General features: G+C 45.1%; 1 protein-coding gene across 2 annotated transcripts; it reads left to right on the forward strand.

Moving 5' to 3' along the window:
* Window positions 1-6,961: 6,961 nt before the first annotated feature.
* LOC122624580 lies at window positions 6,962-8,825 on the forward strand. Of its 2 annotated transcripts, XM_043804216.1 has the most exons (3): window positions 6,962-7,422; window positions 7,485-7,645; window positions 7,705-8,825. In XM_043804216.1, the coding sequence occupies exons 1-3, from the start codon at window positions 7,406-7,408 to the stop codon at window positions 7,872-7,874; spliced, it is 348 nt and encodes a 115-aa protein (XP_043660151.1). In that variant the 5' UTR covers window positions 6,962-7,405; the 3' UTR covers window positions 7,875-8,825. The 2 variants fall into 2 exon arrangements, 1 of the variants encoding a protein (XP_043660151.1); XR_006326488.1 differs by having other exon boundaries at window positions 7,501-8,825.
* Window positions 8,826-11,699: the final 2,874 nt, after the last annotated feature.

The raw sequence follows: 11,699 nt of genomic DNA on the forward strand, positions 1-11,699 counted from the left end.
TAACACCATCAAAGTTGGTAAACAGAGATACAGCACGTATCTAATAAAAGGCCACAACGTGATGCCAGCGTCGTGGTCGCGACAAGCGACTAGCGCCCCAGCCCCGCCCCCCTGCCACCGGAGATGGGCGGACGCGAGCCGCAGTCACGACAGCGGGAACGGTCACGGGTTCGCAAGGTCACAGTCTCATATTCCCACGGCATCACCTTATTTCACCTATTCGTTTATATGGATGAGCCAAGCAGGACTACGAAAAATATTTTAGCATATGTTTTACGTTTTTGGGCGTTAGAGTGGGCGTGGCAACATGGGTCAACAAACTTGCGTATCTGGAATCTGCATGCTTAATCTTAATTCTAGCTTTTATAGTTCCTGGGAGCTCGACTTTCATACGGACGGACAGACGAACGGACAGACGAACATGGCCAGATCGATCAAGAATATATACTTTATATGGTCGGAAACGCTTTCTTCTACCTGTTACATACTCTTTAACTCTACGAGTAACGGGTATACTAAAATAACTTTGGATTGCCAATCCGTTGTCATATGGAGACCGTGAATATTTCATTTTCAGAAGGCGAACGCTATATTTGCATCTACCAAACTTCAACTTCTTCTTCTGGATTTCGATGTTTTTGGCCCCAAAGGTTTAGGTGCCACCCTCCACGGGAAAGTACAGAAAAAAGTGCTGACTCTGATACATGACGGTATATAATCGAAAACGGTGACTGAATCCATCATCTCTGGCGGAATGTGGGGGCGTGAGACTGTCGACTGAGATTTCCTGTCACTGGCTGCAGTCAGCGGAGACCGTCGCCCGATGTCGCCGTTCAACTTACAATACTTTCATGCGTTTCGCTGAGACAAAACCCCGGAAAACGGAAAGCGGGAGGCGGGAATGGGAATGGGAACGGGAATGGGAATGGGAATGGGAAGGGAAGAGCAAAAAGGGGGGAAAGGATCTGGGGCAGCCGGCTCCTTTCAGCGCTTTTGCCAGTTGATATCCTGCTTAAGGATGCGCTCAAGTACTTTCAAGTCACTTGGCAGCTGCTTAAGTTAACTTTTACTTGGCTTTGTCAGCGGAAAGGACGAGCCAGTCGCCGGGGGCAGGATGAAGGGGGGCAGAGGGCGGGGGGCTCTGGGCCAGAGCCATGAATGTGTTTCAATGTTGACGCAACAAGAGGCTGCGAAGGAGCGCCACAGGACGAAGGTCGTCGCCAGGCATACCTTTTCACCTTCTTCTCCTGCTGCTCCTTACTCTTGGCCAACAAGCCCCCTTCCTCCCCTCCCCCCCTCGCAGCCAGCGCCTGTTGTCCCCACTGCACTTGACTCAAGTGGCCTTCTCGACTGCTTCAAAGCGGCTAAAGTGTCGCCGCAACTGTTGCGGTTGTATCTACAACCAGTCGGGTTGCCTTGGCTTGGCTTGGCTAACACAGACGCACACCAGGTCGGCCAACAACAAGCGCAGCGCCTCGGCAGCAAGCCATGTCAATCCATTGGCCAAGAGAGGACGCCAAGTGGCCTACACTGGCAGAAAGACCAATGAAGTGCACTTTAATAGGACAGACAGAAAAATTTTAAGCTAGGTTTAGTGATTTAGTGATTAGCTTCGTGAAACACTTAAACATATTCAATAATAAAAAGTAAATTTTGAAACCCAAAGTTCTTTAGCAAATTGATATTTTATAGCAGGAACAATTTTTCTGTACGCTCTTATTAGAAATTATATTAGAATTATTAGAATTTTATATTAGAAATTTTTACAAATTGTTTTGTTCTGTTTTTTCATTCTTTAGCAGGATTAAAGAACTGTGGAATATGATGGATCAAAGAGGTGACTTGATAAACAAAAAAAATAAAAATAGTTCAGGAATGCTCTAAAATATATATAAAAATATATAAAATAAATAATAAATTAATATATAAAATAACTAGATGCTCCTTGGATGTGAGTGATTCTGTAAGTAAATCCGAGTTCGAGTTAATAAGTGGAAATTAGGAAAGGTAAACTCTTGGTTCAGTTTTGTTGTGCTCGTCCGATTCCTTTCTTGTTTCTTGTCGTGCAACTTCCGTTTCCGTTTCCGCTCCGCCACTCTGCCAATTCCAATCCTTTAAAAGATACGCATGTGTGTGTGTATGTGTGTCTATACAAGGATATATCCACCCAGGCATGCCGATTCATTCGCCAAACACTTGACATTGTTTTGCAAGTTATTTTCGCATTGTTTGATTTCACTTTTAAATTTCATCTGCTTGCTCAGACACGGGGGTAAATACGAGTAATGCGCCAGCTCAGCTCAGCTTAGCTCACCTGCCCGTTTTCCGATTTTCCACCGCTTTTCCACCGCCTTTCCACCGCCTTTTCAACCCCCCTCCCCACTGCCAGTTTCCGCCAGCTGCGCACTTGTATTTGGATTTGGTTATAAACATTTTAGTGGAATTACTTTTAGTTTAAGTTGCTTTAAGTAAATTGTGTCTGCTTTGTCTTCGCCACTTTTCAGCATTTTAATTCCGTGTGAGTGATTTGCCTTTAAGCTTCTATGAAAATTAAGCTTCAGCACGTAGCCAGCTAATTATAGAAGAACCCACATCGATGTTGAGATTAAATTTGACTTATTTTTATGAACCATCATCTTATATGATATTAAAAAAAAAAAAAATCCATTAAATGATTAAAAAAATATATATATTTTGAAAACTTAAATAATACCTAAAAATATTTACGTTCTTTTAATATTATTGTAAAGAGCATGTGCTATATTTTTTGTTTAATATTATTTTGTTGTTGGAAAACATTGAGGAAATAAAATATCACAGCTTTATGTTACGTTCATTAAATTAATTCAGCTGCGTTTTAATATTAACTTTATTTAAATATTTGTACCATTTGTTTCATAGACATGCTATTTTGAACAGATAAATATTATATAATATTTCACCTTTCGTAACTAAAACTCAATAACAAATTTTGTTGCAAGCAATCAATTTGGCTTTGGAAATTCTAAAATTGCAGATGATGTTCCGAAAGCCAGGCTAAAAGAGCAAGATTCAGAGGCAATGTGAAACCATTTAAGTGAAGTCAGACTGTCAAAGAGACCGCCAAACAGACCCGGCTTGATGACGAATATTTCCGATTGGAAAAGGTGGAAAATATTTGGCTTTTGGGGCGACAATCGAAAGTTCAGGGCCACCAAGTGGGCAGCTTTAAAAGTGGCGCCCACTGCCACTGCCACTGCAGCACTGCACTACTGCACCATCCACTTGGAGGGTTGTGGTTGGGCCAAAGGTTAAGTTAAGCTCCGTTTGAGTTGAACTCGTGTTTCATTTCATTTCAGTTCGTTTCGTTACGATTCGGTTGTGGTTCTGCTCCAGGTTCTGCTGTTGGTTTCGGGGTTTTTGGTTTCCCATTGCCGTCTCCATCTCCAGCTCCATCTCCATATGCACTGGCAGTGCGATTGCCGTGCCCCGTTCCATGCCCCAGCCATTTTCATTCTCCTCTTTTCTAGCCGACCCGAGTTTTCCTCTTTGCCTCCTTTGCTCGCGCGGAATGCAAAAAGGCAACGCACATGTTCCAGCTCCCTTCCGCCTCTACGTTTTTCCGCTTTTCCGACCGGCAAGCGGAAATACTTGAAATTCTTAGAGCCTTCAGCTGCCCGGCAATCGAACTGCAACGGCCACTGCATCTGAACTTGCACCTTGGACTGCCAGCTAGCCAGCAAGGCAGCTAGGCAGCTAGGCAGCTAGGTGGCAGGAGCCACCAGCTACCTGTAACCTGCAACCACCGATGCGCCTCGTTGCTGCACGAACACTGTGCCGCAAGAAGGCAGGCCCGCTTTTCCGACTTTTCCGACTTGGTCGCGGCCGAGGCACGAAGCCGGGATGTCGGGAGTTGGGAAGTCGGGAAGCCCAAGTGAGCCAATTGGACGAGGCTTTTTCGCACGGCCAGCAACATTGTTGCGGCAACATGCAGCAAGCAGCATGCAACATTTGACGTACAGCACGCAGCATGCAACGCAACACGCAAACGATTGCCCATTACTAATTATTAACGCAATTATTGTCGGACGGCTCAAAAGAGGGTGACTTCGATCTGGGTATGGGGACTTGTAGGGCCCGGTCACGGCCCTCTATTCAACTATAACGATGCAAATTAGCTAACGGAATTATGAGTGCAGTGGGGGAAAAGTTTCGCCTCCCCTCCTGCACTTTCCATCATCATAATCATCCGAATCATCATAATCATCATAACCATCATCCGCGCCGGCTCCAGCGTCATCTTCATCGTCAAAAGGAAAGGAAAACTTTCGTCAGTCGCCGCCTCTCCTCTCGGGTGCGAGTGCGGGTCCGGGTCCGGGGTTAATTTCAGTTTCTTATTGCAGTTAATTAAGTGAAACTTGAGTTGCCGTCAACGGAAAGTCGAGGAAAGTCGGGGAAAGTCGGGACGAGGAAAAGCGGACCAAAGGCGGCAAATGCTCAGTTTTAATTTATGCAGCGTCTTTCCATCCCAGTTGCTGTGCATGTCAAAGTGCTGACAATCAGCCGGCAATCAGCCGACAATCAGCCAACAATCCCAACAATGATAATCAAGTGCAGCTCGCTGCCAGAAATTCAAAAAAGTCACGCATCGAGCAGAAGGGGGTAATAGAAACGCCCAGCAATTATCAGGCATGCTGCTTTGGGCCAAAATCAAGGGTTTAAGCTCTAAAATGTGTGTGTTACGTTGATATTCGCAAGGTTGATATGTGATTATTGAAGCTGAAATACTAGTTTAAATCAGGTAACTACTAGATATTGCAAGCAATAATATAGAAACAGTTTCTATAGCAATATTCCATCCTTTGTAGTTAACGACTTTGTCAGAGCAGGACACTCCATCCACCAATCTAGCTGGCAAAACAGTGAAACCACATATGAATGCATCGCATATGAGTATATTGACCACAGAGCAAAACACTCTTAGCTTTAATGCCAGGATATCGAATGACAGACTTTCGCCTTATATCTCAGTGGTATCTCAGTCGCACGTTACCCTGTGAATCTTAAAGAAGCCTTCGGTTTGGGGCTTTAAGACGCTGCTCGCCACCTCCTCCAGTCTTCCTGGTGCGGCCCATCATCATCTGCCCGGCAATGTGGATTCAATTGGATTGCCTCCAACCGCCCGGTGACCACCGGCCCACTGGGAGTCCCAAGGTGCAGACATGACTGTGATTGCGCCAAGGACATAAAGTATGCAGCACTCGCAGCGAGGACGAGCCAATGCCCACTGAATTCACAATGGAGTCGGGGGTAGTGGCTAGTGGATAGTGAATCGGGACTCGAGTCGGTGGAGGGTGGAGGATGTCCACGTATAATCATCATAATGGCAAATTATATATAATAATAAAATATTTCGTGTCCGAACTAACAAACTTTGCCGATTCAATGGGTTCCGGAGAGCGTGTGTGCCAGTGTGTTTTTCAATACACAATGCGTACGTGCAGTTGCCACATTCCACATCCCACATCCCCATATCCCCATATCCCATGTTCAGTACTCAAATATCCCCATGCCGGTGCCCGCTAGTCGATACTCGGATTCCCTGTCCGTGATGTCGACTTTAAGCAAATCCTTTTCAGCCAGTTTTCGGGACAATCCGGCAAACACTCCGGTTCACTTCCCCCACCGACTTTTCCGCTCCGTCTGGCCATTTTCGTAGACGGCGTGACAATGGCCCGTTTCCAAATCAATCGTCTGCGTGACCATGCCACGCCCCCCTTCCCGTTCCCCTTCTCCCGAACGCCCCCCGTGCGACGCCTTTGTGCGCTGCATGCAAAATTAGCCGGGGCGAGAGAAAATGAAATGTTTGGAGACCTTGAGTCCTCACCCTGCTTAGCTCCATCCCCCGGAGCATTATACCATCCATATATCCATTTCCGTTTCCGGCACTCGTCGCTTTCAGTTGCTTTCAGTCGCTTTCCATTCAGTGCGTGCCCCTCCGATTCGATGGCCCACGCCGGAGTCTTCGATTTTCGGGCCAATTAAGAAATGGCTTGCCAAAAAATATAAATAAATGTGCAGCCAACACATATCTAATGCGAATTCATGTGCTCACTTTTCGTTGATAGCCCCTTCGGCTTTACGACTAATTGCATTTTTAAGAAGGAAGTACTCATGTACATTACTTCAAAATATATACTTTCGAACGTTTATTAGTATTGGCATTACAGGCCTTTAAGAAGCAGAAAGAAAAAGGATTGATAAGTAATGTATTACTGAAATCGCCTAAATCAGCTAGTTGGCTTGCTAAACTTTTAAAATTATTTCAATGAGTGAAGTCAACATGCTCGAATGACTAGTTCCCAAAATCTTTCTTGATGCACTGGTCGAAGATCTATTGGCAGGATCCGTTTCCTTCTTTCCGTTGGAACTTGAAAGGTTTTCCACACTTCTGCACACGCAGACCAAGTCAATTTGCAACTTTTCCTGTCTTCCACCCAGTCTTCCCCTTACAGCGCATTTTCCCAGCCGCTTTCCCCCTTTTTTGGAGGTGGCAACCGCAAGGCAGCTTCCTTCTTCTTCGTCGGCAAAGTGTTCCATTTCCTTTGTGCCGGGAAAATTCGAGGCTTGGAGTGGGCGGAGTGGGCAGAGTGGGTGGGGCAGCTCTTTAAGTGTGGCAGCCGCGGTTTTCACTTCCACAGCCAAACGGCAAAGTTCAAAGCGAGCATTTTCGATTTCGCCATTAATTAACGTTAGTAAATTAGCGGCTCAGGCGCAGACTGCATTGAAAATCTTTCGAAAAACTATCAACTGAGTACAGGTTCATTGATTCGCAATCAACAACACTTCGCACATGATTTATTCGACTCGTGGAAAGCTTCTGACATTTTTTATTTGGATTAAGGAACACAGTGAACTACAATCACTGATTGGTAAGTCCTTTACAAATGAAACTGAAAACGCGAAATTTGAAAATTGTGCTTATTAAAAAACTATTTTTTTAGATTTGCTGAAAAGTATCTAATAGACATGGTTCGCTTCTGAATCTATAAAATATACAGCCGTTTCCGTCCGTCCGTATAAACTTCGAACCTTTAGGAACATATAAGTGCTAGAATTGCTTATTCCAAACAAAGTAGTCGGCCTCTTGTGTAGACATGGCAAAATATTTCCAATCACACTCCCAACTTTCAAATATGTTTTCATTTTTGTTGCCAATATCTTCGCGTTAGGCGCTAAAAATACATTTGCCAAGACCCACTAGTTGCCTCTCTGAAATCGAATTCTCTAGATACTTTTCTGAGATACCAAGATTCCGTTGGAAAGTTTTAATAAACACTAAGCAGTAAACGCACTATTTTTAAGCAGTAAACTTATTTTCTACGAAACAAAAGTCGGAGTAAATTGTTTCACTTTTGATAGTTAGATGCTCTGCTCCATCACGTACGTATTTTGAGCAGATTTCATTGAAACGTTAAACACTGGACTTGTGGTTAATTCTTTAGAAATCGATCCTTTCAGGAAATGCCCATTCAGAGGCGTTGGCTGCGTCGCCTGAAAAGCCATCAGGAAAATGTGGTCCATCGGCAAGTTATAGTTTACAGATACAACAGCTGCCTCGGCACGATACTCCAACTGATGATAATCGAAGCCACCGGATGGGGCGGTAAACAACAGAAGTGACATTAAAGACACATCAGAATTCATCAAGCATCAAACTAATAGAAAAAGTTCTGGCAGCAGCCGGCCCTGTTTCTGGCTTTTTCCGGCTGTCCTGTCCTGTTTGCGTCCAGATTTGCTGCCACTGCCACTGTCACTGCTACTGCGACTGCGACTGCCACTTTCCATCTTCCCTTTCCATTTGCGGCCCCTTCGGCATTAAAGCTAAACAGTGAAAACAATTGCAGAGCTGCAGTTTCAATTCCTGCTGCACTTTCCAGGCCGGGGCGGCACATAAAAATGATTTAAATGCAGGCGGCGAGCTGCATTACGAGCTTACTGGCCAGGACCGGCTCCAACTCCAACTTCAGCTCCAGCTCCGGCTCCAACTCCGGCTCCAACTCTCTTTTTCTGACTGGGCACTCGTTGAGTGACAAGCTCCTTGCCCGGGGCCATGTATCAAGTTGATGGCTGCCCGGTGGCAAGCGGCGGTGGCAACTTCGTTATGACCGTTAGCAGCTCTATTTGCCCGACTCGGAACCAAACTCCGATCCACACTGGGAAAATAGTGCCTGTGTTTAGTTTCTGAACGACTTCTCTTTACTTCTATATGAGCTTGGTATGGAGTCCAAAGCGCAAAGCTTATTTTCTTAAATCAAAATTCCACTGCTTAATTAAATAAGTTTCATTAGCTTAACCATTAGCCCATTATCTACGGTAATTGAAACCTTTTCGCCGAAAGAGTATTGCCAAATTAAGGAGTTCTTCCTAAAAAACAAAAAGAGACCCCTCCTCCATTCACTCAATTTAAGAGTGAATGGAATTTTCTTGAGTGCACCTACTTCACTTCATGGACTCTGCAGCGAAGTTCACTGTGGAGTGGGATCTGCACTCCATCTGCATACTTAATGCATTTTCATTTTATTTCATTGCTTTAGTTTTGACCAGGCCAACGGGAGGGGCCAGTTGACGGGGGTCACATCGTCTGGACCTGGTCCGCATCCCCTTGCACTTGGACTTGCACTTGGCCCGAGTTCGGGCCCGTATCTGTATCTGTAGCTGTAGCTGTATCTGTATCTGAAGCTGTAGCTGTAGCTGTATCTGTAGCTGTGGCTCCATCTCTATCTGCATCTTTAGCTGCGCCTCGCTCCAACTATTTGCTCTACGGCTTGTCTTGTGTTTGCTTACTTTCATTTGTGTACTTGTGTTTCATTCGGTTAAGTGCTTCCTTGATTGTTTTGCCCGCGCCTGCTCCGTCTTCTTCTTTATTTCGAGCAATTTCGGGACGGGGGCCCTGCAGTTTATGGCCAAGTTTTAACCCACCCGACGCCATCGCAATCCGCCATCCGCCCGTCCGAGGAGCTAGTGGTGCGAGTGGTGCGAGTGGTGCGAGTTCCCTAGGCCACTTGTTAACAACATTGTTGGGGATTACGTCGGGCTTTTGACACCAATTGGCCACCGACGAGTCAATAAATATATGCAGGCATGCCCATGGACGGCGGTATCTGGCCAATATACAAGTATGCAAGTATAGTCGCTCGATTTGCATGGATTATCCGGAATGTTTGTGTGTGCAGATCCTTTTCCCGCCGCCGGTGTTGCTGTTGTTATATGTAGCACCACAGCACCACAGCCATTGACCATAAACATGCAGCCTTTATGCATACATTATTTTAATGAATTATTGATTTCGTTCGATTCCATAACTTGAACGGGCTCCCAATATCAGTTCAGCAACAGCGAAATACTCTTATTTCGAGCAATGGTTAAGCAACTAGGTACATGGCATTGCACATGAACACGAGTTGAATTTATTAGATAGTTCTAAAATATCTTGGATGCTCTGAAGTGTACTAACCACTAAACTACTAAATAATTCGTTGGATAAAAAATCATTAGTGGGAGCATTAACTTGGAACATTACCTTTAATTTCGATTAATATGCTAACAAATAATTTTGTGTATGCTCACGGGCAATTAAGTGAAAGGGTACTGGTCGATAGGAACACGATTGTATGCAAATCTGTTAATAATTTTTTATCGAGCATTGGCCTAACCGTTATACCGTAGTATCAGTAACTTTGTGAGAGCTTAAAGCCAAACTAGTTGTTTATGTGCGTGTGTGCGTGGGTGTCGATGTTGTGCGTGTGTCTATTTCCATATAATTTATAATGCTTAATTTCCATTCAATCCATTTTGGCATTGTGCGGAGTATCTTACGCATTGATAACTGCTCACTGCTTACTGCTAACTGCCTTTGCCTCTTTCTCTGTCTTCCTGCTCTCCACTTGAGTGAGGGGGATTTCCCTTTTATTTCCTTTGTGCATTTGTGTGAGTGCGTGTGTAGGAGTGTGCGAGTGTACTGGTGTGCGTGGCAGTTTTTGTGTGTTTGTGCGTTTGTGTGTGCGTGTGAGTGCAGTGTGTGGTGCGAGACTTGTGTGTGGTTTTTGTGGCCTAAAATAGCACTTTGTTGGCCCATCGAAAGGTTACCCAAAAAGGACGCATTAATGGAAATAATGGCGTATCTATTCAATTATATCGAAGCCGTTGCTTTGCCTTCAGGATCTCCGCTTTTTGGGGGTCAGGTGCTCCCGATTCCGATTCCGATACCAATACCGATCCCTCCGAAAAAGCGACGAACCCAATAACCTCGCACCCGTGCGCCCTAATGGATGACAAAAGCACTTTTATGGACATTTTATGTTAGTGCATATTATTTATTATATTAAAAATCCATTAGTGATTTTTGAAACTTGTGGTCGCCGCCAGCCACATCTTTCATTTTCACATTGATTCGCGTTTTCGGTTTCACTACGGTTTGGTTGGGTTTGGTTTGGTTTGGTTTGGCTCGGCATACAGTTTTCATTTTCCATTTACATTTTGGCCCTGGTCGAGACCAACCAAAGTGACGTCAATAAAATCGTCTGTCGCCATATTGTGGCCACTAATTGCATTTTGGTTAAGCCTGGGATGGATGGAGATGTGGCTTGGACTCCGAGCGGGATGCGAGTTTGCTGCTGGCTTGGGGTCTGGATCTGGTTCTGGTGCTGGTTCTGGTTCCGCTTTGCATCTTGCAGATAGCAGAAAGCAGATAGCAGATAGCCTGCTGCACTTGATTTAAGCCACCCAGACACGCCTACTCGTCCCACTTTCAAGCGCAAAGTAGTGGGGGAGTGGCTGGATGACAACGACAAAGTCGCGCCATTAATGCATAAAGTGGCAGAGATAAGTGCGAAAGCTGGGGGCGTGGTGGCAGCTTTTTGTGCTGCCTCCCCGGAACAGCCCCTCCCTGAGATCCATCTAACTGTTGCAGGGATTAAAGTTGCTTGCATAATTCCACGCGCATAATGAAGTCAACTGCAAAGACACAAAAGTGGCGCCCAACAAAAGGAAAAGGCCAAGAAGCGACGTTAAGCGCCGCCAAGGAAGGCCACTCAGGGAAGACTTGCAGAAACAATTAAAGCATGGCTAATTTCCATTTAAGGCCAAATATTCGCAATCAATATGTATATCAGAGTTTATTTGAAGAGGGCTCAGTTTTTTAGTAATTTATTTCACAACATTAGTTGGAGATAGATCATACATCCACACCCCCCTTTACTCGTAAAACTCAAGTCCCTGTTTGAGTAATGCGCTGGATTATTCCTCACATTTGCCAGATCATCCGATGCAAATACTTGGCCTCTGGGCTGCCCTTCGACTCCTTTGTCCTTTCACAATGGAAAAGAGGGCATTTCAAATCCAATTTACTTAGTCATCGCACTCAAAGGAGGTCGGAGAACGAGGAAACGGGCGGGTCAGTTCAATGGCCATTTGTATTCCGTTCCGTTCCGCTCCGCTCCGGTTGGGTTGGGTTGGGTCGGTGTCTCTGTATCGGTCTCGGTCTCAGTGCATTAAGCAGTTTATCACGTTAAAAAGATTGAATAGATCCCAGCCATTCGGGCACAAAGGATAACTTTACTGGGACAATACTACACAGCCCGGCGCGCTTCTTCAGCTCACTTGGATTTGTTGGCGGTGTGGGATCTCGCATCCAATGCCAGCACAACCATAATCGATAT

Source organism: Drosophila teissieri, chromosome X (assembly GCF_016746235.2).
Source record: "Drosophila teissieri strain GT53w chromosome X, Prin_Dtei_1.1, whole genome shotgun sequence".
Lineage (NCBI taxonomy): Eukaryota > Metazoa > Arthropoda > Insecta > Diptera > Drosophilidae > Drosophila > Drosophila teissieri.

Bases quoted from the DNA above. Each gene is read 5' to 3' on its own strand.
- LOC122624580 (XM_043804216.1), top strand. The intron at 7,646-7,704 runs GTAAACAACAGA...TCAAACTAATAG, and splicing joins CGAAGCCACCGGATGGGGCG to AAAAAGTTCTGGCAGCAGCC.